Raw genomic sequence first — 25,000 nt, 5'->3', positions numbered from 1 at the left:
GATCATAATTACAGACAGACTGAAAATCTGCTACAGCTATAAATTAAATACACAGCTATGAACAAATTACTTAGCCACTATAATAAAACTGCCTGTGAATCTGGCTGAAGGCAATAGAGCAAATTTCTGTATTACAATCTGCATGCATCCTGAGCAACAGAAAAGGTCAAAAGAGCCTGGCTGCAAGCAGCCAGAGAGAATATTTCCTGTCATAACCAAATATCCTGTGGGCATGAGTTTATCCCAGGAGAAAAACAAGCAGACAAATCTGATGAATAGGTCAGAACAACCCTTATTTGCTACCTCTCAACCCAACTGTGCTGTTAACAAGCCATAAATGATAAGTTCATTCCCTCTCATGACCACAGTGACATGAAAAGTCACACAACCTCTGGCCAGTCAATGGCACAAACAAATGCAAACCACCAGTATTACTGCAGTTACATTCTCTGCTCCATGTCAGCCCATCTACACAGCATTACAAAGAGGCTCTAAGTAATTTCATTAGCTTTTTTCTTTTCATTTAAAAGAATGGAATTAAAATCTTGCTGAATCAGAATTAGGCACAGCTACTGAACAACAAATCATGATGAAAAATACCCTTTCCCTGTTTTTCCAGCCTTTATAGACGATAATGTAGCATCCACAGGTCAGACAGGGCAGTGTCAGGCACTAATTCTGACCTCAAACAGGACAGCCAGGACCCTGTTCCTTAAGGTAACCATCACACTGTGATTCAGGTCTAACTCTGCTGTCCAAAACCAACTATGGGATCTCCATCACTTCTTTTAGGAACACAGACAAAACATACAATTTTTACAATAAAGTCAAGCCTGCACGTTTGCAAGACAGCTGAGAAGGACTGAAGCTATTTACAAAAGAAGGCTCACTTCAAAGACCAGACCAACAGAAAGAGGGAAAGATTGCACAGAAAGACTGAAAGATTTACCATGATCCTTATCCAAGAGCTTATAATTCTTAATTGCAAGCTGGATAATTCTTTATTACAAAGTCCAAATCCCAAACAAACACATCTGACACAAACTTTTATCAGAATCACTAACAAAAACTGAAAAGAGCAACAATATTTCCTGTAGAGAGCTTTCCCAAGAAGTCTTGTATCAAGGAAGTAAAGCAGAGAGAACAATGACCTCAAAAGGAATGTTGTTTTAATACATTCACCTTTCTCATGCATGCTTCTCCTGCCTCCTGCAGCTCATTATTTGTTGAATTCAGTGCCTTGAAAAGTGCAGCAATGATTTTCTCTCTTGACTGAGGCAAGTAATTGCAGGCAGCTAGAGCATCTGCAAATATCAAAGTAAATTTGTTCTCTTTGTTAACTCAATTTCAAAGGAGAGGAGAAAATAAACCCTAATTCTACACTGCTTCTCTTATAGTTTCTTTTTGTCATCTCACATTGCAGACAACTAAAGTACTGTGTGCATTGCCAAAATCAACAGGCATCATAAAATAGTAAAAGAAAGAGAATTCTATTAACATTCCATAGTTTTCCTAATGCTTTATAACATAATTAATCTTAAAATATTTTGGGTTCCTTTCAGAAAACTGAATTCTAGTCATTAAGAAGGCAGCAATACTTTCCCATTATTCTCTCCATTAAACTGTAACCTCAGGAGAGCAGTCATCAGTCTTCCAGTGCTGAGGTTTTCTGCTGGGAAGCAGACTGCCCATTGCTCACAAGGACACTTAACTGCATCAAGTCTTGTTCAGGAGGTTTTACTTACTTAAGGCTGCAATTCGAAGAGGTACAAGTGATGGAAGACTTTTGTAGCAAGGTAGTTTCATTAGGGCAGCATCTTCAGCCTCACACAAATTCAGTAACTAGGGAAAAAATAAACAGTCATTTTAATATTGCTACTCATATTTGAAACACCAGTATCTCACCCCCACCTTTACAGACAGCTTTTCATCCACAGCAATTTGGTTTTGTCTTAACTCAAAACCAGAGGATCTTCTGCATTGACTGCTGCAGGCAAAGCAGACTTCACTTGAAGTTTCAAAAGGAAAATTCTTGCATTTCAGTCAAAGTTTAAAATGCACAAAGAAAAATATGTATTTTTAACAATGGAAGTACTCATGCCATCATACAGAAGCATCTACATTCAAAGATGAGAACATAAAAACAAAGTACCTCTGTGTAGAAAACCTTGTGTTCCACAACATTCAGATCCATTGTAAACAATCTGGGCTGCAGGGTTGTGCAAAATGTATTTCCCTCCATCAGGCCAATCTGGGCGTTTGCAGGTTGGTGCCGCAGCAAATGCTTTTTAGGGGGAACCATGTCCTGGAGTACCTACATGATGGAATTTAAATTACTGAATTAGCAGCTATTGAAATGAGCCCACAGACCCAGCCACTGAGAAGACACCATTAGTCATGGCTCTAGGTTTCTATCCATTTTCTATTGTGACCCCAGATGTGCCTTGAAAAGAAATTAAGCTAGAGGAAAAGTAATTCTCTGAATTACTTTGATTCATAGTCAATTCACAAATCAGTGTAGTAGCTGTAATTAATACATACTCTCTGTGAACAGATCAATGATATTTAATAACTTCACACAACATCATGAACAACAAAGAAATTCATAGACTGAAGCATTTCAAACAGTCAAGAAACAAGAAACATTTTAAGCTCCTAAAACATCAGAAGACCAAGAAAGTTTGTCTAACTTTTTTCCATTACACCAACTTCTCACATTCCTCATTAAACAACCTCAGCAAAGTAAGATACCAATTAGGGAATTTCTCAGCATAATCTGGAATATTGTCATGGCCCTTTAGACTTATGTGTATTCAATTATCTTCCAAAAGATTAAACAATATCAGTTTTAAGGAGTATCCAGCCAAAAGTATTTCAACCAGCTTTCAATTTCATAGTCTCTTTCTGGATAGGGAAAGGCACAGCAATAATGCCACATATTTACAGAATAACAAAACTGAGTGTCAAAATGTAGCGCCTATATGGCCTAGCCTATGTCTGATTGGTGGCAGGATGAGCAGACCATAATTTAAGGAAGCAAATCACCCTGAAGACAGTATAAATACTGGTTAAGAGTCAGGCAGAGCTGGTATGAATCTCTGTAGTGCTTTAGCCATTGTGTATGTCTGAACAACAAAAGTTAGCAAATGACAAACACATGCCATCAAAGCACTATGAACTTAAATTATTAGCGTGCAAAAACATACCAAGAAAGCATTTCTGCAAATCTAAACTGGAAAACAACTTTAAGCTCCAGTTCAGTGAATATTTCTGCTTACCTCTTTATGTGGCTCCATGATGACTGTGACACTTTTGCCAGTGACCTGTGCAAGCACCTGCAAGGAATGCATGGCTTGTTTTCTCACAGTGGAGTTTGGAGAGGTCACTTCTCGAACAAGGTCATGTGTGACATGATGGAAAGACTTTTCCTGTGCTGCAAGGATTTCTTCTGTTTTTTCTTCATCTTTTAAAGGAGTTGCACATCTAATCAAGAGCTGTTCTAATGTGGTCTTTGCCATAGCAACTGCTCCATTGGAAACCTGAGGCATCAGAGATCATTTTTATCAGCTAAGTACAGGACAAAGATCTCAAATCTACACATTACTCATCAACTTAGAATTTGATTTTGATGAATCCTGTCATTTTGATTTTCAACTAAGCTTAGTGATTCTCTGATAAGTGACAGTGAATCTGTGTTCTTTTGAGATCTACATGTGGCCTGTACATTTCTACTCTGAAAGCAGCAAGTGTAAGCTGAAAAACTCCAGCAAAGTTATGTGGAAAAATCTGACCTCATTCCTAACTTCAGATCTTGGTTTGAGTTAAAATGACTAGAATTCACTAACTCTTGCAGGTAAAATGCATTCTGAAGTTCAGTGAAATCAAGATTACTAAGAGTTCAATCTGTGTGATTTAAGGCCAGAAATTTTCTCCACACTATTTGATGAAATTCATTCATGACATACCTCTCCAGTTAGGTCCATCATAACAAAGAGAAGTGCCTTCAGGAAAGTCTGCTGGTTCTGGAGGACCCAGATCAGTGGCAGTCGTTCCATAAGAAATTTAATGGACACAACACCTCCTAGTTTAGCATACCAAGCTTGTTCATAGCAGCAAGCACACAAACGTTCCACAATGTATGAAAACAAGGGAAGCTGACAAGCCTGGAAACAAAGAAATTGATCAGTTTCCTTTTCTCGGCTTACTGGTAGCCTCCAAAATTTTAGAAGCAAAATGGCATTGACTGAAAACTCAATCATTTCAATACACTTTTAAAAATCTTACCCTTTCCTTTGAACCCAAGATGATGCTTGCAACATCAAATATCACTGCTAGGGCCACCTCTCCTATCTTGCAGAGCTCCTTCTCCTCATATGCCATGCAGATGGCTATGGCATCAATAAGCACCAAGGGATCCATGCCTTTGGACCCATTTTCTTCACTGTGAAACATGGCTGTGCTAGGCTGGCTCCCAACCTGATAGCACTGCAGCAAGAAAGGACCTGGAATTTGTAACAGGGAATGGGAGGGAGGGGAAATAAAGATAAAACAATGGATATTTCAATATGAATAGTCTTTTAATTAGATTTTACTACTCCTCCTCGGACTAGCTGATGGCAAAACCAGTAAGCCCTGCGCCTATTTGCATATAAATGGATTGTAAGGCATCCATCACTCTTAGAAGAAAAAAAGATTACATCTACTTGAATATCTTCTTCTATGCACTAGACTATGCACTGCAGGAAGATTAATTAAAACTGAGGAGCCATAAAAATCCCAGTTACATTAATGTGATAATGAAGAGTGATATGCTCATAATATGCTTTTTACCAAATTACTTGTCATACAGCCCAAACAAAAAGTTTTCTTCCTGGATATAAGACACTGCAATGCTCCAACATTTACTTAGTTCCCCTAAAGGTCCTTCAAAACCACAACTGGAAACAACCTAATTAAAGACCATCTGCAAATAGTACTGTGAGTATTAAGTTACACAAATGCTCTGGAACTGTATAAGTTGTTCCATGCTGCAGTTATTTCATTGCTGTAGCATTTACAGAGCATTATTAGGTGACTGGTTTCTTTCTAAAATTTGTTTAATAATTCCCACTGCTCCAAAGAATTAAAACAAAATTCCAGTGTAGTTACCCAGAAGCAAGTGCAATATTGTGATTTCAGTGTGTAAAAGCACTCAGCTGTGCCCAGCTCCCCTGGACTCCCAAAGCCGTGTCCCCTCACTCACTGCTCTGTGTGTAACAGCAGCAAGCTGTGCCCAGGTCTCCTGGAGCCCCAGAGCTGTGTCCCCTCACTCACCACACTGCATATAAAAGCAGCGACCTGTGCTGTGTCCCCTCACTCACTGCACTGCGTGTACAAGCACTGAGCTGTGCCCAGCTCTCCCAGAGCCATGTCCCCTCACTCACTGCACTGCGTGTACAAGCACTGAGCTGTGCCCAGCTCTCCCAGAGCCATGTCCCCTCACTCACTGCACTGCGTGTACAAGCACTGAGCTGTGCCCAGCTCTCCCAGAGCCATGTCCCCTCACTCACTGCACTGTGTGTACAAGCACTGAGCTGTGCCCAGCTCCCCTGGACTCCCAGAGCCATGTCCCCTCACTCACCGCACTGCTGAGCCACGGCCACCATGGTGTAGTGGCGGATGAGGCTGGCCACGAAGGGCAGGGCGCTGGGCCGCAGGTCCTTGATGACGGCCGACATGAAGGCCCCGGTCAGGGCCTGCTCGAAGGTCTTGCGCGCCGGCGTGTCCTGGGCCTTGTAGCGGTGCGAGATGATCACGCTGGGGATGGACTTCTCTGTGAAGCTGGAACAAAAGGCTGTGTTCAACAGAGCCCCGAACTGCAGCACCCCCCAGCTCAAAGTTCATTCAAAGTTTGCTCTCCATATCCAACTCCTTCTCCACCTCCTGTTTTCCCCTCATTTTGATAGAGCCAGACCAGTTCGCTTAGCACGAATTAATTTTGTCAGCCACTGGTCTCCAGCATGATGGATAGCTCAATTTCATCAGGAACATTTAAAGCCAGTGGTTCAGAAGAAGCCACGTATATACAATAATAGGTATACAGGCATCACACTGCAACTCAATTACAGAATGTCATTTTCAATATTTTGACATTTTTCCCTTTTTTAAAATGACATTTGATTTTAATCTTGAATGATTGAAACATTTTTTATCAAATCACTGCCCAACAAAACTTATTCATTGCAAAGCTATATTTATGTCAAGTCTAACAAGCCCAAACTGTGAAAGCTACTATGCTCTTTAGCTACACTTACTACATTGCAAGAGTCAAAGTCAGCCCACACTTCTTGGGCAAAGATGTTAAAGTTGTCTAAAAGCAATACACTCGTGAAATATCAATGACTAAAATTGCAAAATATGTAAGAAAAGCTCTAACAAAAGGCTCCCACACCAAGATAAACAGAGGCTGCGTGTGACTGTGCTATAGCTTAGTCACTAAATGAAGCTGAATTTTGTCTTTCACTTTAGTAAAAGCTTAGATGTACATACAAAATGTCACAATCTAAATTAATCTCTAAAATACAATTAAGCACCAGAATATTCCATTTATTTAAATAAATGAAACTAAAATTAATCACACTGATCATATGTAATAGATTATACACAGGATTGTAATTAAGGGAAGAAAATTAAAACTATGAAACATTAACATGTCACTGGCATTAAAAAACATGCTAACAAAACTCCTTTTCACCAGCAGCCAAAAACCCCATGAATTGCACAGACTAATCACTGTCTCTAAACTAGATTACTCCAAAGACACCATAAATCTTACATACACATTTACGTTTAAAGAATTGTCATACTTGGGGTGTGCAAGGAGCTGGTACAATGCATGTTTGTTATCATCCAGGCTCATCATGGCCACCAGGAAGCACTTGATGACCTCCCAGGCCTGCCTGCGGTAATAGGGCTCCGTGTTGGCGCTCTTCAGACAGTCCAGGGCTGTCTCAATGGCCTGCAATGGAACAAGAGAACCCACACACTTCTTACTCTTGGCATTTACCAAAAGGTCATTAATCAAAAGAATAGAATCATTAATATATATTAAAAGTAGCTTTCAAAGTAGGCACAGTTTGGAGCGCCCGACTTAGGAAATGCAGAGAGGGTCTGAGAGCATGGCTTGAAAACACCATGGTATTTTCTGAGCTTTTGTACTTGCTAAGTTTCATGGCAGACACATTTACCTCCATGGTCAGAAAGCATTTCAAGCTATGAGTGAAATAAACCTTCACTGTGTCCCTCCCCTTTCCCAAAAAGAAATTTTCCTTGTCTTCCCTTCAGCAGTAATTGCTGTGTCAAATCCCTTTATACTGTATGTATACAATGCATTTATACCCATATATAAATGGTACCTTTCCATGCATGATGAAACGTCCCTGTAAGCAACTTCTCAACACCACTTATTTAATGGAAATAGTACTCTTCCTTTGCAAGATTTAATACATTTGAGAATAATTCAAATCAATCTTTTAAGACATGAAGATGATTAAAAAAGGGGAGTACATCTCTTTGAGAAATTTTTATTTTGTGCTTATGTATATAGAGATAATACATAAAAGCACAACTGCCTAATTTCTATCCTTTTCCCACAAAAGACAGGAAGATAAATGTGATGGGCATTAAGTAAAAAAAAAAAAAAAGCAAAAATTGTAAAAAATGTTCTGGAATGCATGAAAAAGGAAATTATCAATTACAAGTTAAATCTAACCATCCATGCTTAATAAGTTTATGCAGAAAAAGCCCCTGCTACAAAGTGGGCATTTTCCTTCCTTGGTATTTCCACTTACTTAACTTATCATCCCAAGTTTTTATCACAGCATCTCAATGAAAAGAAAAATAAGTTCTGGACAGACCACAAAAGTCTACCAGGGCACTAAAAGAAAACAATGATTTCTTGTTTTCAATTTATTCCACCTTTTTTTTCTTTGTACTTTGACATTTCCTTTTCATAGATACAAAGTCTTCAGCAGATAACACTTTCTTGGTCAACACTGAGCAGCTGCAGATTGCTCCATATCAATGTTAGATGCTAAAATCCTTTGGAAAATTAAGTTTGAATTAAACCTGGCAGGACAGGTAAATGTCAGCAACTACAGTATTTATATGTAGTCAATTCATCAGCTTCAGTACAGTGGAGAAATCAGTAATCTGCATTTTAAGAATCATTTTTCCAAGCTATTTTTAAGCCTGTTGGCTGGATGGAGCCAGAGAGCCAGCTGCCTGTGAAGAAAATTGCTTACTACATTCAGATGGTATCTACTTATGAAAGTCTAATTGAAAGGTAAGTATTAAAACTCTACAGACCAAATTATCTCAGAATCCAGCTTCACTCTCAGATATTAGATTGCTGTAATTAGGGAGAACTAAGCACTTGTGATACACCGTGACTGCCAGATGAAAGCCAGTACAGCACAAAGTGCTTCTAGAGACAGCAAACAAAACCAAATCACTGGAGTCATGAGAAAAACCACCCCTGAAGAAATTCTACAGTAAAGTTTTGATACATTTCATAAAGCAAATAGGGACTTCTAAATGAGGATCCTGCTCCTAACCTAAGTAATATATCAGGAGTTCCAACCTTGCCCATTCTGTGAAAACATTTATTTGGGCCAGTTTAGCTCCCTATCCTACTCCTTTGTAAGACCAGTACCATATGCCTAAATCTGTTATTTTGGGGGTGAAATCTTCCACAGTTTATAGAAAAAAAAAATCAAGAAAGAACTTCCAGACAGATATTTTTACAGTTAGTTTCTCAGCACTGAAAGTAACTTAAGCCCTTACCTTTTCCATTGGGAGCTGAATGGATGCTTTACAGTCTGAAAATTCAATTGTAATACTGGGTCCTTGGATTTCTGTGACCACATATTGTAGTTTCTGTGATTCCTTCAACATCTTCCTGTTACTTCCACCAAATTTCCCAAGCACACGATAAGCCACGTGGGAGATGCTGTCAGCAGGATTGCGCAGGGTTCTCCACAAAGCCTGGGGGTTTAAGGTACATGGGCAGGCCAGGCTTACTTCAACATTGTTCATGTAAAAAAAAAAAATCTTACTCCAACATCTTTCAAGTTGTAATGTAAAAAAAAGGTCAGGGAAAACACTTTATTCTTGTATTTGGGAAACTGACCCCGCATAAGCTTCTTATCAAGGCTGAATATCAGCAGTCTCAGTTCACAACAGCCCAAGTGCTTTGTAACAAGGTGGTCCTAAATGCAGTTTTAGATTAGATTACTGTCATCAGCTAGAAAATCTCTGCTATCTTGGAGTGTAGTTTCATGTTTATGATGAATATTAAACAACATTGTTAATTACAAAAGCAGGACAATTAAGGCTGAACTGAATTCAGCTCAGAGCTGGTTTTGAAATATAGAAGCAAAAAAAGTAAATAGAATGTAACCATTTAACAAAGTGCACAAGAGAAACTATTCATTCACTTCTAAGTTTTCAGCTTAACAGCACAACACCAACTATCCTTCTACACTCACATCAGACTGGCACGGGTTTCATGACAGATTTTTCAAGTTTTTGTAACCAAAGCGCCGCACAAATTTCTGATGGTATTCAGCGAATCAGTGACCTCTTGTGGCCTAAGAGGAAACAACACATTTACCTGCATGAGCTCGGCTCGAACTGGCTGAATGTGGTCATACAGAAAGTCTGGCTGCAAGTTATCCACACACAATTCCAGAGTTCTTAGGCCCTGGCTGACCAGGGTCTGGGATCCATTGAGGGCTGACACCAAGGGGTCCATGAGCATTGGCAGATAGGGCAGCAGCGAGCTCAGACGAACGGGCACGGTGAGGCACAGCTCCACAAACAAGTCCTTCATGTGCTGCTTGTGAAGGCCACTTTGCAACATATTAAGTCCTGAAAGTTAAGGATAAGTTATACACTCACAGGAAAAAGTCCACAGTTTGCTGTTCAAAATTGCTATTTCCTCAATTCAGGAGAATCTGATGTTTTTAGACACTGTAGAGCTTACGCTTTGTAAATAATGAATTTACAAAATATTAATACCATTCATTATTCTAACTTACATCTAAGGATGTCAAGCAGTGAATGCTTTTTTATGTACACACATATAGAAGAAAAAGCATCTATGCATATTTTAGAGTTTAATACTAGACTCAACAAGGCAGCATTTGAATACAGCAGATAGAAAAGGAAAAAAGATAATTTGACTCAAACCTCAGCCTTGTAACAATAAAAAATAAACCCACACAGAACTTTAAAAAAAAATATTTCAAATCCTGAAAAGAAACATTCAGTGAGTTCAAGTGCATTAATTGCCCCATACAGACTAAGCACACTCCCCAAGTGGTTTTCCTCCCCATAAAGATTTCACATATTCCATAAATCTACTGGCATGAGTTTTACATAATGATTTATTGATAACATATATATTTGCTAACTACAATAAAAACTGTCCCTAAAGCTGCAGATCTGAACCAGTCTACAGTCCTGCAACAACTCTGATTAGCATGTCCTTAGGTTTAAGTAGCTCTCCACATTTCCTACCTCAATCTCAGTATTTCTGGAACAGAGTTCTTGCAAGAATAAATGCTCAATTAATCAAACTGATTGTTATTTCCATTTCTTTTTGCAGTCTGGCACTACTTGAATTTCTATTTATCATGCCCTTGCAGGTGCACACACATGCCCTCAACTGCAGAACAGCCAGAGCTTCACTGCCATGTTCTCCCCACAAAACCAGTGGTGGCCTGGTAATGTTGCTTCACCTGCTCACTCATCCCCCAAATGCTTTATGCCAACAAAGTTACCCATTGAAAAAAAACCCCAAACAAGTAAAAGAAACAAACAAGAAAACCCCAACAGCCCCACAATGAAAAGAAGATAAACAAGCAGCAGAAATTGTGAAGCAGCCAAAACTATGGAGCCTGAAGCAGCTGATAGTAAATGAAAATAAGCACATTCAAGGTATTTAAATCAATCACTAAACTCAAAATCAGAAGCTACTTGTCAGGGGTAGGGCTTTAGTTTTGAGGGGTTTTCAACTACATAGCGTAACTTTATTACTACTATTCACATAAAAAAATCAGAAGCTGGGGCAGGGAAAGAAGGGGTTGTTCTACCTTGCAGTAAGTTTGGTAACAGCGGCAAGAATTCTTGGTATAACAGATCATGACTGCCTCCTCCAATAGATCTGAACAGTGCTCTGAGCAGCAGGAAATAGTTATAGGGCTCTTTGGCAGTCTGTGCAAGTTCCATAGAGCTGTTCACAATCTTGTGCAAATGTGGCTATAAAGAAAATAAAGCTTGAAGATTAATAAAGTACCAATTTTGTCATCATCATACTGTACAAGAGTTTAGCATGAGATTCTGCAAATCTGACACAACGAGAAAATATTTCCTCTCAAGTACCTGGGAATGGGGAGCAGAAATCAGAGGTGTCAGAATGAGAAGAGAGGACACTCATCAATATTAATTTACTCCTGATCTAATTTCACCCTTAGTTGTTAATGCTAAAATTTAATTTTGAAAGCAAACTCTCTCAAGTAAAAGAGGCTTTGGAACTGGTGGCCTTTCTAGAGCAAAGGACATGAACACCTTACAAGATTTATTAAAAATAGTTGATGAATACCAGTAATCTCATGGACTAAAGACAAACAGCAACGTGTCTGGATATTAATAACATCTAAAAAGCTTTCTACATTGCTATGCAAACGCTGCAAACAGCCCTCATCATTCAATTAAATTGTCTGCCCAAGGCCCCTACCATTCATCCTACAGAAACAAAAAAAAGTAACAGAAGCATGAAACTGTGAAGGTAGTAAATTACACTCTTTAAACTTCACCACATCTTATAAAACCCAAATGACCTTGATTCTGATGACAAATTGCATGATTTAAAGCAAGACTATATGAATATTGCTTTATATTACTGTTAGTTTTCAAAGATTCTGGGAAATTGGTAATCCCCACTCTTTTCTACAGTTACCTGCATCAGAAATTTCGTTTGGTACAAAGTACAAGGAAAAAAAAACAAAGAGAAAGTATGAGAGAACAATCAGTGTTCTATTAAATTCTTAATGTCTTTTCTAGATACAGGCAGCTGCTGCTTTTATGAGGGAAGTGCACTCTTGCTACAAGCTCAGCATTTCTAAATTCACTGAATAATGAGATGATCTCATCAACATAAATAGATCCTTGGCATACATAATATGTTGTCAATAGAAAGAATAGCATTCCTCAAGCCCAGGCTTCCCAAGAGCATAGAAAAATCAACTCAAGAGGTACATGTCACTGAATATGACATGAGTGAACAAGATTCACCAACACACAAAAAACTGATTTCAATCCAAGCAAAATTCTTAAGTTAATACAGAAACAAAGGGAGAAAATATGCAAGAATTTGTGCATCTCCTGACCATGAAGTTACATGGGCTTACGGCAATCACAGACCACAGTCATGTATCAGCCATTTATACTCAGAATTAGTACATCACTCCGTAGTTTCAAATATGAAGAAAATATTCACAGAAACCATCTCATATAAACAAGATAATGTACTTGGAATTTGGAAAGAAATGGAGATATGTCACAAATAGTGTGTCAAACATTAAATGACTCCCAAATGTTACTGTGCAAAACTCTTAAGAGTGCTGTTTTTAAAGCAGACTTATTTTTAAAACAAATGACCTTTACCTTCAGCATTTGTTCATTTTCAGCTGCAAATAGTGAAACTGAGCCAAAGACTAACTTGAACAGCTTGAGATACAGATTGGAGAGTTCCACATTAGAGCCCATTTCTGGCAGACGATCCAGAAGATACTCCACCAAAATGGTTGCAAAGAGAGCAGAGGTAGTAGGGTTTGCCAAGAAAGAATTAGCAACAATCTATAAAAGGAAACCACAAAGAACTTATTACTGTTGTAATAAAAAGAACAAAAGAATAAATGCACTATCCATTAAAAAAAAACCTAAAATAAATTTCTTTCCCCATCTCCACTGCTACCCAAGTGATTCTGTTTGTCCTCAGTGGAAAACAACAATGTATGTAGCTTAATAGTGAAGTCTCAGGTTAAATTTTAAATGGATGTTATAGGATTTGCATTCTGTAAAACAGCAGAACATAAGCACAACAAGCTGAACAAAACAAGTCCACAAAGTTCAGTATTTTGCAAAAATGAAGTCCATTCTAGAAGAATATATATCTTCTAAACTGATGTGTTCATGTTTGTATTGAATCACTTAGGTAAGGTTTTTTGAAAATCCATTTTTAAATTATTTTCATAGACTATTCTTTATATAGACTGCTTTAATTCTCATGTGCTAATGTCAAAATTATTATTTTTAATTCTACATCAGTCAATGTACCTCAAGGCATAAGCTCTTTCCTACATGCTGTCATTATCAATTTAAAAAGCAAACAGTAACATACCTGAAGAGCATAGTTTTTAGAGATCCTCTCCACCATGTAAGGAACAGTAGTTTGAAAGATTTCTTTAAAAGTTAAAGGGTTCATCATGGTGAACACACCAGCAAAATGCTCCAGAACTTCCTTTTCCTCTTTCATCCTGACTGTCTGACAGTTTGCAACTCGAACATATGTCTGTCCATTTCCTGCTATTTGCACCTACAGCAATTGAGAAAACACACATACTGGTTACAGAATTTGAGTGGCTTATTCTCCATCATTCTTAAAACAGCTTTTGAAAGTAACTGAGATTTTATGGGTTTTACATGCAAGCCCCACACAAGTAAAAATTGGGCACAAGAGCCAGCCATGACAAAAATACTAAAATTGAGTGTTTTCAGAACAGATTTTAAAACTAGAAAGTTAGAAATAGAGAAAGGCAACAGTAGGAGATATCAATGTATTTGCAAATTACTTAATACCCAATCAAACACATTTACATTTCGTTAGTATTTTGTGCAACTACAGAAGACAAACACAGACATGTGAATGCTTCAACTGTTAGCTAAACTACCTCTTTCAAGGAAAGAGTTAATTCATTACATGAAAGACTATTATTTCCAGTCTGACCTGCCTGCATGAACAGACAAAAATGTCTGTTGAGAAAAAAACCTGTTGCTTGCAAATACTAAGTAGGTTGAAATTCACTTTTGAAATTAATTCTTCATATTGAACATTTCTCAATAGTTGTGGTCCCAATTAGAGACTTAGTGAAAATACACTATATGTATAATCTGTGTTTTAGCTGACAAATAAATCCTTATTAAAAGATCTTACATACAGCAACTGTACAAATAGAAGTGCTATGTGGGCAGGTTACACACCTGATAAATATCCAACGCTTGCATTGCATATTTTACCAGTTTTATATAGATTTGAGTCTCCTTAGGTTGCAACTGCTTATTAGGAATGAATTGTGCTTCTGAAAGAAGAATAAGATAGTTCAGCATTAAAAATACTATTTGCTTTCATTCTAGAGAGGCTTTTTTCTGCAGAATTATGAGAGATGAATGCAATTAAATATGCAGTCTTACCACCAGGAGCTTTGCACGAGGTGATGCCCCACGTGATCGTCTTGACCCCACAGACCAAAGTTTTCACCAAGCTCCGGCAATCCGTGACCTGAAATGTCTGCTTGTCTTCTTTTTCTTTCTCCCCTTGTTTTTCAAACACAGGTACAGGTGCAGGGGCCACAGGAGTGGCCGGGGCAGGAGATGGGACAGGAACAGGAGCTGCGTTTGCTGCTGTGGGCACTCCAGGCAAGGCGGCTTCAGCCGCCCCGAGCTCGGACTGGGGCTTGCACTTCTTAAAAATGACAGAGAGCTGGTAGCGTGCTATGGTGTGGAACTTCAGAACAAACACCTAAGGCAAAGGAGGAGAGGCAGATCAAACAGCAGGGAGGGGGAGGAAAGAAAAAGAAAAGTTATTTCTTCAAAAATCATCTTAAATTAAGAGCACTAGTATTTCAAATTATGAGATCAATAAAACTTTCAGGTATTTTTGAAGTCATTCAAATGACAGCAAATGTTTTTAAATGTATCAATAAACTAGTTTGCCCTCTTTGAACAATTAGTGCATCCTTGATTTTCAAAAATACAAAAAAAAAAAACCTCCATATAAAGACCCTTAAAAAGGATCATTAGGTCTTCATAATTGTAAAGATTGTATTGTGCCATGCCATGGACCTGTGTGAAGATTCTCTTTCAGGGCTTAAAAAAAAAAAACACACACCAAAAAGCACACCCATAACCAGAAGGCATTAAAAAATACAATTCTAGCATACTCCTATACAACAAAAAAATTATAACTAAAATTTAGAACAAATTTATTTTTTAAAAAAACAAGCTACTCAAAACAGGCATTCAATTTCCTGCTTTGAAACTAGCCACTGATTGAAGCTGAGTTGACAAAGCATCTCCACTACACTTGAGATATCCCAGCTGCAGAGCATTTTAAAGAGCCCTTCTCTGAAGAACTGAAGTGAAATACAGTACACAGGTTGTTCCTACACATTCTCATTTCTGAAGAAAGGAGAAAGTAAAATGTGATTGACAACATACTACAAAACAGGATATCCAAGCAATTATCAAATGCTTTAAACAGATCAATACCTCCAGCATTCTCATAAGGATGTCTCTACCATTTCCATTTTCCTGTTCACTTTTAGACCGGATACAGTCTACCAAATTTAGCAGGAGCTTGCAAGACATGGTCTGGATACTGCTTGGCAAGGATTCATCATCAATGTTCTTGGCAAACAGCTGGACAGCCAGGGAGAGGTCATTGAGAGGCAAATGCTGCCGGACGTGATGGACCAGGTCTGCCAGGGTGCTGTATGCAAGGGGTCTACAGCCAAAACAAGCAATGAGGAAAATACATTGAGCACAGCTAAAAATGGTGTCAATTTGACTAAACATATAATTACTGCCTGGAGGTACTCCCAAATTTCTCAATGTAAGTTTTCTGTTTCCATATGCAAACCCAGAGCTCACAAGGCCTTTTTGGTTACAGGAGGAAATTTTAAGCTGTGCAATTTAACCAACGATGCATCAATCTATCCCACAACTCTGGTATTGCCTCTCTGATCTTTCTTTCTTCACTGCAGAACATCCCACCACATATTTTCATCTACATGCAGTTAACATGCATGTTAGCCACATTTTGAGCAGTGCTGGTAATCTGTTTCATAATTAATCATAAATTATTCTAGCAGAGAAAATACTTCTAAATCTAATACATGTTGTCAGTAAGGTACATTTGATAACTAAACAAAAAGAAATCATTCTCCTAGTTCAGATACTAATTTGGTCAGCAAGCTCACCTAAAATTTAGACTGTTGAAGACACAGAATGGTATTCTCTCCATTTACATTTTCAATTGCAAAGAAGTTAGTTTTAAAGCATTCATTGACAAAACAGTTTAAATCTCATTCAGATTTTACACCACACATAAGATTTAGGGTGTTTCATGAAATATTGGGCAGATACTGAGTTGGTTTCCCTGTTTTTGTTGTCCTCCACAATTCAAAAAACTGAAATCATCTTCATTCACCCATTTTTCTTATTTTGTCCTACACTCACATTACTATGCTGTGCCATCAGTGTTAAACAAAAGCCACCATTACAGCAGCAGAAGCTCTGCCAATAAAACAATCTAGTAAAATTAGTTATTTGAAGCAAAGATTTAGGATCCTATACAGAAGCTGCTGTAAATATTAATGATTTTCAAGCAGCCCTGGCAGGCACTCAGATCATTACTCTGAACTTTCTCATACCTCAGCGTCTCCCGGGCAGTGTATCCAGAGCCAATCAGGATAGATTCATCAAACAGCTTGTCCATGCATGGAATAAACTCTAGAATTTAAAAAACAGAAAAATGAAAAAGCCATACACAACAACTGGCAAAGGAAATAATCAAAATAAGATAGTTCAGCATTAGACCACTTAACTTTAGTATTTAAACCTGAAGTTAGAAAGTGATTTTATCCCTAAATTCCTGAAGCTTATAAAAGGCAGTGCCATTTACAAGGAAATTTTCAAACAATCTCTTGTGACTGTCTACTCCACTGACACCTGCCCCTTGAGTAACACTGCAGTACCCAGTCAAAGCCAATTGTATTTGCAAAGAGAGAAAAAAGTGCTCAGGTTATTTACAACTTTGAAAAACTTTTTGTATGTAACTAATGAGTTACTGGAAATGACAAATTGGGCAACTCTGCACACAACAATTCCATTTGGCCTGGTATCTTGTGATAGTCCAATATACATAAGTAATCTGCCTCTAGAATTGACAGAAATAGCAGAAATCTTTCCAGTTTACAGGTACACTTGTAAAGAGTGCTACATACGGCTCCTCAGGTCTGTTGTCAGGATGTGCTTAGCAGCAATCAGGAGCTCCTTCCTGAGGTGTGCTGTTTCAGCTGGACAATTGGAGAGCAGCTGCAACATTCCTTTTACCATTTGCTGAGAATATTTAGCCACTAATTCCTACAATAAAAAGAGTAACATGAGTACAACTACTACAACGTTCTACTCTTAAGGTTTGTGTTACATTTGCAAAATAGCACTCCATTAAAATTCACTAGTTTCTCTTGCAAAATCTCATCCTAAAACTAAAACACAGTAGTCATTCCATAAATGCCCAGGGAGGAGGGATGGCATATTTTAACTTTGTATTCATATGAGGATACTTTTGAAAGGATAACCAAGTACAGCTCCACCTCCAGATATTCTACAGAAATGCTCCCATCTCCAACCCCTGATGCATTGCAGACATGCAGGTCACTTGCCTGCCATAAAGCAACTAGAAACCTGATGCAAATAAGTACCAAAGTTCTAAAAATTCATCCTACCTGGTAAATTCTGATAATGTAAGCCAAGAAAGACAATGTTTTAATCTGAGCAGCGATGAAATCAGCATACAACTCCTTGTTATAAAGTTTATGTTGTCTGAAATTAAAGGGAACAGTGGTTACAATTTTGCTCCTCCCCTTTAGTACCTCCACTCAGAAAATTCAGTGAAGCTTCAAATTACATCATCTTGTAGTGAATTTCTTGCTTCTTAAAAGAATACAATCTCTCTGGAAGAGCCCATTTCCAGCAAGCCCTCTGCCATTCAGATTCCCAGCAGCACCTTCCTACAGAAAGCCAAGCCAATACAGAGCAGCACACATTTGGCTCAGCTCCCCTAACTGGGGCCAATTTTTCTCCAGGCAATATTCCTTCCCACAGACTTGTCTGTCTCTCTCAAGCTCCAGCCACTTAACCAGGTCATCCAGGCAGACAGGGAAAGGCAGAGATCTTGTCCTGATCAGAACCACTTGCTGCTCTTTAGAAACATCTCTCTCTGAGGCAGGAAAAGCAGTGCCTATCCCTGACACATCACAAAGCTTCATGTAAGCTACACCTTGAAGAGCACAGATCCATCATTGATGGCATGGAAAAAGATTAAACAATGGCAAATGTCCACACTCCCAGGGTCTTCATCACTGTCTGTGACAATGTGGATTTTCATCAGAAACTCTATCTTAAAAAAAACTTGTTATCAAATAATAAACTGGCACCTACTGCACAACTGTGGACTTTAACAATGACATACAATGCCAATAACTTCACCTACAGAACCTTGGTAATTTTTAGTCAAATAATCATTGCTACTTTTGAGATTAAAAGCATAAGACCAGAATGAAAAATCACAAGATAGAAGACAAAAATATTTTGAGCAATATTGAATGATAGATTTAAGCAGTTTATCTCAAATATCATCAAAATACTGTTAAATGCTCTTACCTTGCTTGAGCAGAAACTTGTATTATAATAGTGTTCATAATCAAGGGCACAAATTCAGCTACTACATTATGAATGTTCAGTTTGTAGAGCTTAAAAAAAGAAAGTATTATTAGAGAAATTCACAAGTCACACTTGCAGCAAATTACTGGAGAGCTAATCAGAAAAAAAAATTAAGACATCTCACCAGCTTTATTTTTAGATGATATTTTCATTTCAAAAGTATATCACATTCATTTTTGCTAATATGATAGCCAACAGAAGTTTCATGAGCTGTTCAGTAATGAAGTATTTACATGCAAAATACTGAAGTGTACTAACCTGATACATGAGAACAACAATAATAGGTAGCTCAGCCAGGACCTTCAGTGATAAAGATCCTCTGGGAATTATTGAATGCTGAAAAAAAGAATACATGCTTTATAAACAGTCTAATTATTAATTCAAAAGAGTATGTAAAACACATTTTTACAGAAACAGCTTATTTTAGTAACACTATATTTAACAATATCATTTTTAAAACATAAAAGCATTGAGTATTACATTAAATGAAAATCCTGTAATTACAGCTGCATAGAAAATACCTGGAAAGTGTTTCAATCAGCTTCTATAGAAAAGTTTTGATAAGAAAAACAAGCCAAAATAAAGTCTGTTATTTTTGCCTGGCATTATGATCTGTGGTCTGTGCTACAGAGTCCCCCAGCTAAGAGCAGTCAGAACACTCACTGTCCTCGTTTCACTGTCCTCTCGCTCTGGGTTCACCTTCACCACAATGGTTGTAATCATGCCAACCATCTCAGGAGTGGGAACAGTGTTCTCTGGAATCACCTGAGGGTTCTCAAAGTACCGATTCTACAAGCAAAGAGCAGAAGGAAAATATCACAATGCCAGTGACAGTGGAAAGGCCATCCATCTCCTCAGAACTCCCCATATAATCCTCCCCTGGAGCAGTTTTCTCCTCTGTGCAGTGATGTTTGCACTGCAGCATCTTCCCCAGGCCAGACACACACCCTGCAACCTCCCCTCCAGACCGAGCAGAAAACGTCCCCAGCCAAGGCAGAGTTAAAGGAAAATATCCCAAGAGTTACTCTGTATCAGGGAGGGAGGATCACACTGGATCCTCCCTCCAGGACCTCACCCTTCCTCAAAAACAGACACATCTGGGTACCTGGAGAGCACTGCAGCCAACCTCACCCTGCTGCAGAACTCCAGCTCACTTCATCTTCTCCCACCACTAACAGTGAGCCAGAAACACAAGGTTTTCCAAAGCAAAATCTAAATGTCTCCATTTTTAGACATAATTTTGATAAATGGGTTCACTAAAACTATATTTACTTTGTATCACTACATGAAAAATAATTACGTCAGTATCTTTTAGAGATAAAATTAAGAAATAAAAACTAGTTTTCTGACTATAGCAAGGGCGATTTAAGAAATAAAAAGCTTACCACTACTTTTGGAAGCTCCTTGTAAATCTGTTTCACAAAGTCCAAAAAATGATGAATCTAGGAAGGAAGAAGTCAGTTACCATAAAGAAACTTTTTAAATGAATTTTAAAACCACAGCTTCAGAATCTCTGTATTAACAGTACAAATATATAAAACTCCACTCAGTACAGCACATTTTTCATGATAACTGAAAAAAATCTGAAAGTGTTCTCCTACCTCCTTCTGCTTTGTTAGTATTCATTCAAATTTTCACTTGGAAAGAATCTGATCTACCTATCACCTTTACATAGTTCCAATACAGTGTTGTTAGGTATAATTACTATGGAAAAACTAAGTCTTCCCAAGAGAAAATCAAGGCAAAAAGCAAGAGAATAACAATGCAAACTTCCAAATTCCCCTTGATGAGTCACAGGAGAGAAGAAGGGAGGCAGGGAAAAGTCAATCACAGTAAATTTCTTTTTCAGGATTTTCCTTTACAAACTAAAAGGGCATCAATTCTCTTCCTTTGTGTGGGAATTTTATTCCTTAGACTGCTCATATTGTCCATAAACATTTAAACCAAGTACAGCTAAGCTTTAACAGTGTGGTTTTTTCCCCAAGTGCTAGCATTATGCTAGAATCCTCTTTTAAAAATCAGTTTAAGATTTAAAAAAGGGGAAAAAATTAAACATATGGTTACCACAATAGGTCAGACAACATAAAAGGACAACAGCAAAACAAACCAATCAAGCCAGGTGAACAAAATAGCAATTCTGAAGAGCATGGCAGCAAGTTTTGTACCATGTAACAAGAGTTATTACTTACTTCTTGAGTGATTGCTGGTCGGAACTGTTTGTGCAACTCAATAATTATTCTTAAGCAAATCAGTACATTTTCCTCATTCTCAGTCTGGAAAACAAAAAAGAAACTTTTTAGTGAGCTCACTGCTGAATTCTCCAAGTACTCAGTGGGTACTTCAAAACCCTGGAAAATTATACTCTTCTCAACAGTCTAAAGTGCCCCATTAATATGGGTTTGTGTGAGCAAGATGCCTTTTCTTAGATACCCTGCAGTCCCAGAGTTTGGCTGAAAGTAAATCTACCCCTGGGGGAGTAAAACTCAGACATTTCAACCACTCTGTACCATCAGATCTACTCTCATTGCCCTCAAACAGAGACCCCCATGTGAGCTTCAAATGAGAGTGCTGTGAATTCCAAGACAGAAAACAAACCCCCAAGAATCAGCTATCTGCCAGAAAATCCCACCCAGCATAAGAACAGCTCCCTGCATTTGTAAAATCCAAGTTTCTAGAGGGCAGAAGAGAACAGGCAGAAAACCTGTAAGTGGTAAGAGAGGGCACAGGTGAAGTTTATATAGAATGTCTTTCCATTCCTGCTCCAGCAGCACAGCTATTGAAAATCCTACCCCAGCAAACTCTGGAGATGAAGAAAACAGAGGAAAATATTTCAAAAAAGTACCTCCAGAAATCTGAACATCACAGACAGGATATTTTTGGTATGAAGACGAAGATGTTCATTTGTTGGTATTCTGTGAATTATTTCAAGCACAAGCTTCCGGAGTTGCTGTAGAAAAAGAGAGAAAAAAAAAGGAAAAATAATGATATGACGGAAATTTTTGAAAAGCCCAAAAAACCCAACAATTAGTTACAGCATCTTTTTCAGCTTAATAATTCTGCATGTTGAAATAGAAAAAAAGCTATTTTATTTCATGTAGACATAGGCTTGAACAAAGACATCACTCTTCCTACTACCCACCTATGTGAATGAAGCAAATTTAACTAATTTACACTTGGAAAATCAGACTTTTTTTAAGGAATGCAATTTTAAGAATTTAATGACAAAGATTCAACTTTTGCCTTTCATTCCTAACCTTCAGTAAAGTCAGTAACTTGCAACAATGTGCAATATTTTAGTAAGAAAGCCAATTCTGTTGCACCTACTTTTCCTCCTTTTCCACAGCAGCACAGATTAGCAAAGTTTATAAGTAACTCATTTAGAAACAGGACTTTTTCAGTTCCACTCCAAATGACAGCTCTAATTTTAGCAAGTCTTAAATCATTTCGTTAGGTTAATCAAGGACAGCAAAAAGGCAGGAAATGCTCCACACAGTTTACCTGTGCTGGCTTCTCCTGCAGAAACTGAACTTCCCCATCCTGTAGAAAGGTGAGAAACCGAGGGATGATGTGTTCCAGGAATGTAGAATATTGAGGGGATGATGTCACATTCTAATTAGGAACAAAAAATGGGGAGTTATAGACATCACACAGATTATACATTCAAAGCCACTATTAAACATTTTCAGTGAATCTTGAACAGATTCAGTGACTAAGTATCTGCTGACACTGAAGAACCACGTGAGTTCCAAGAGAACATTAGCAAAACAAATACAATTCCTTCCCTACTGAAGGGAAGAGCAAAGAGAATCAACTAAATCTTCAGATTCTAACAGGTCACCAGACTAAGCAGTCAAAACTATTATTTTAGTCAGATAAATTGTTTCAGAAATAGCTTAAGCAGATAAAAAACTCCACAAGAATGATTTTAGTTTGCTATAACTTCAGAACAGGCACGTAACAATTAAGTATTGAACTAAAGTAAAATTTCTGCTAACACAAGGCTGGGTTAAGTTGTGTTTCACATTTTCTCTGCTGCTCATCTAAAAAGATGGTCCATCACCATGCAAAAGATGGCACTGGAGACATCTCCACTCCTGATGTCAGATTCTGCATCTGACAACTCCTCTCTCACTTCCACACCATGGAATACTCGGAGTAATCAGAAGAGCCTCTGTTTCACAAGAGCACAATACTCATTTGAACTAAATAAAAGAAAGCTTTAAATACAGGCATTTCATAGCATTCAAAAAATAGAAGAAAAATTTCTTACTTCACTTTTATTTAAATGCTTAATGAATAAAGATTTAGCAATGAAAGCTCACTAAGTCCAAATGTAATTCTTCAACAACCTGGTTAATTCCTAAATACAAACCTAGAATCAATGACTTGTAACCATATAAATCATTAATCTCAGGATACTACTATTAATATTTTACCTGCATTACATCAGAAATCCAATTAATATACATTAAGCACAAGAAAGGCTGCCATTGCAGAAAGTTAGGGGAGTTTTATTGCTTGGGGTTATCGTTTTATTTACCTCAAAATTCTCACTGACTTCTTGCATCATTTTCAATTTGGTTTCATCAGCTGCAAATGGAAATTCAAGCAGAAAAATGTGAGTGTAAAACTAGGTCATGAAGGAAAACAACAAACTCATTGATCAAAGAAGCAATCAGATCTTATCAGTTTTGCCATCACTGCCTAATTATAATACACACAGCTCTCTCAAACAACCACCACACAACTGCACACAACACACACACATCTCACTCATTTTGGCTCACATAAGTGTTTCTCATCATTTTGCTTCTTCAAAAATCAAAACTCAATCAAATTTCAAAGTCAATGTGACAGATTTCACTCTTTCATCAATTGTCCAAACAAGTCTGCAACACTTGTGAAACTAACTAACGAAAAGCTGCAATTTACAAGAAGAAAAATGTCTCTTACGTGTATTGACATCTGTAAGAGCAGCCACAAACTGAAGGTATTTTTTCATCAAAGTGGTTTGGTCCACCACCGTAGGCCCTTGTGCTGAAACAAATGCCATCTTGGAGGAGTAAAGATCAGCTTTCAGTACATAAAATCAAGATCAACACACCTACAAAAGAATACAGAAGTATTTGTTAGTTTACACAGCTTGTAAACAGCAGCTATCCCATCACCTATATCCATTCTTCTAACATATTGAAGAGGACCACCTTTTCCAAAAACCACAACTGTAACATTTAACTAACAAATACAACACCAAGCATGCACAGCACTCATTGTGACAGGAGTGCAATAACAGATAAAAGGGATTATTGAGCTCTTCACAGCACCACCATTCCCATATTCTGCGCGGTTTCCTATCCCATCAGCAGGCTCCAGGCTCAGGGATGCTCCTGACACCGCTCACCTGTCACCACCTGCCCTCTGCCCCAAACCTGCAGCTCCCCTCGGGCACACCCTGCGGGACTCGCTGCCAGGGGCGCCTGCAGCTGTCCTGCCGCCACAGGCTGCCAGTGTCGCTCCTAAAGAAGCCTAAAATCACATCTGGCTTCAGAGACCGGCGATCTCCCTCCTCCCCTGGGGGATCCCCGTCAGTTTCGCTCCGGCCGAGCCAGCCCGGGACCCCGCGCCCTCACCTTCCCCGCCGCAGCGCTGCTCGCCCGGGTCGCTCCCCGCTGCCAGGGCGCCGTCACGCCAAGCCCATCTCCGCCCTGCGAACAGGGGCACCGTGAGCGGCCGCAGCGGCGTCTCCCCCGTCCCTCAGCCCTCCCGGTGCCGCGCTCGGCCCCAGGCCTCCGGCGGGGCCCCTCCTGCCCGCAGCGCGCCGCTCCCGCCTCCCCCGCCCCGCTCCACCGCGCCCAGGCCCGGGCCCCACCGGGGCGCCGCCGCTCCGCTCCTCACCCCGCGGCTCCCCGGGGCCGCCCGGCCGCGGCCCCCCGGCTCCCTCCTTTGTTGCTCCCGGAGGCCGCCGGCAGCGCATGGGCGCGACGGAAGCGCCCGAGCTCAGTTCCGGCCGCCTCCTCCCGGTGCCGCCTCCCGCGCCTCTCCCCGGGCGGAGGCGGGCACGGCACCGCCCGCTCCCTTCGCCGGCCCCGCGAGCCTCGCACGGCCCCGCCTTGACCCGCCCCGGCTGGGCGCTGCCGGGGCCGCGCCTGAGACCAGCCCCGCCCGTCCCCGC

General features: G+C 39.2%; 1 protein-coding gene across 3 annotated transcripts in view; it reads right to left on the bottom strand.

The window, feature by feature from the left end:
* The window catches only part of TRRAP (transformation/transcription domain associated protein), a 75,277-nt gene extending 50,444 nt beyond the window's left edge, over positions 1-24,833 (bottom strand). The window contains exons 1-30 of one of the 3 annotated variants that reach the window (XM_064725556.1): positions 24,698-24,833; positions 24,459-24,533; positions 23,782-23,932; positions 23,369-23,418; positions 22,327-22,437; positions 21,671-21,775; positions 21,018-21,101; positions 20,214-20,270; positions 19,492-19,617; positions 19,087-19,164; positions 18,769-18,857; positions 17,832-17,928; positions 17,328-17,466; positions 16,755-16,833; positions 15,592-15,826; positions 14,515-14,842; positions 14,305-14,402; positions 13,445-13,639; positions 12,709-12,900; positions 11,136-11,301; positions 9,653-9,909; positions 8,824-9,024; positions 6,846-6,997; positions 5,621-5,820; positions 4,285-4,502; positions 3,966-4,163; positions 3,279-3,539; positions 2,153-2,314; positions 1,746-1,842; positions 1,183-1,304 (exon numbers count right to left, since the gene is read on the bottom strand). In XM_064725556.1, the coding sequence (XP_064581626.1) occupies positions 1,183-1,304; positions 1,746-1,842; positions 2,153-2,314; positions 3,279-3,539; positions 3,966-4,163; positions 4,285-4,502; positions 5,621-5,820; positions 6,846-6,997; positions 8,824-9,024; positions 9,653-9,909; positions 11,136-11,301; positions 12,709-12,900; positions 13,445-13,639; positions 14,305-14,402; positions 14,515-14,842; positions 15,592-15,826; positions 16,755-16,833; positions 17,328-17,466; positions 17,832-17,928; positions 18,769-18,857; positions 19,087-19,164; positions 19,492-19,617; positions 20,214-20,270; positions 21,018-21,101; positions 21,671-21,775; positions 22,327-22,437; positions 23,369-23,418; positions 23,782-23,881 (4,197 nt within the window). In that variant the 5' untranslated portion in view covers positions 23,882-23,932; positions 24,459-24,533; positions 24,698-24,833. The remainder of the gene's footprint in view (positions 1-1,182; positions 1,305-1,745; positions 1,843-2,152; positions 2,315-3,278; positions 3,540-3,965; positions 4,164-4,284; positions 4,503-5,620; positions 5,821-6,845; positions 6,998-8,823; positions 9,025-9,652; positions 9,910-11,135; positions 11,302-12,708; positions 12,901-13,444; positions 13,640-14,304; positions 14,403-14,514; positions 14,843-15,591; positions 15,827-16,754; positions 16,834-17,327; positions 17,467-17,831; positions 17,929-18,768; positions 18,858-19,086; positions 19,165-19,491; positions 19,618-20,213; positions 20,271-21,017; positions 21,102-21,670; positions 21,776-22,326; positions 22,438-23,368; positions 23,419-23,781; positions 23,933-24,458; positions 24,534-24,697) is intronic. The other 2 variants (XM_064725555.1, XM_064725557.1) reach the window with 2 other exon arrangements.
* Positions 24,834-25,000: the final 167 nt, after the last annotated feature.

The sequence above is a fragment of the Zonotrichia leucophrys genome, chromosome 14 (assembly GCF_028769735.1).
Source record: "Zonotrichia leucophrys gambelii isolate GWCS_2022_RI chromosome 14, RI_Zleu_2.0, whole genome shotgun sequence".
Taxonomy (NCBI): Eukaryota; Metazoa; Chordata; class Aves; order Passeriformes; family Passerellidae; genus Zonotrichia; species Zonotrichia leucophrys.
The sequence above is the reverse complement of the archived record's forward strand: the minus strand, read 5'-3'. Positions and strand labels throughout refer to the sequence as shown.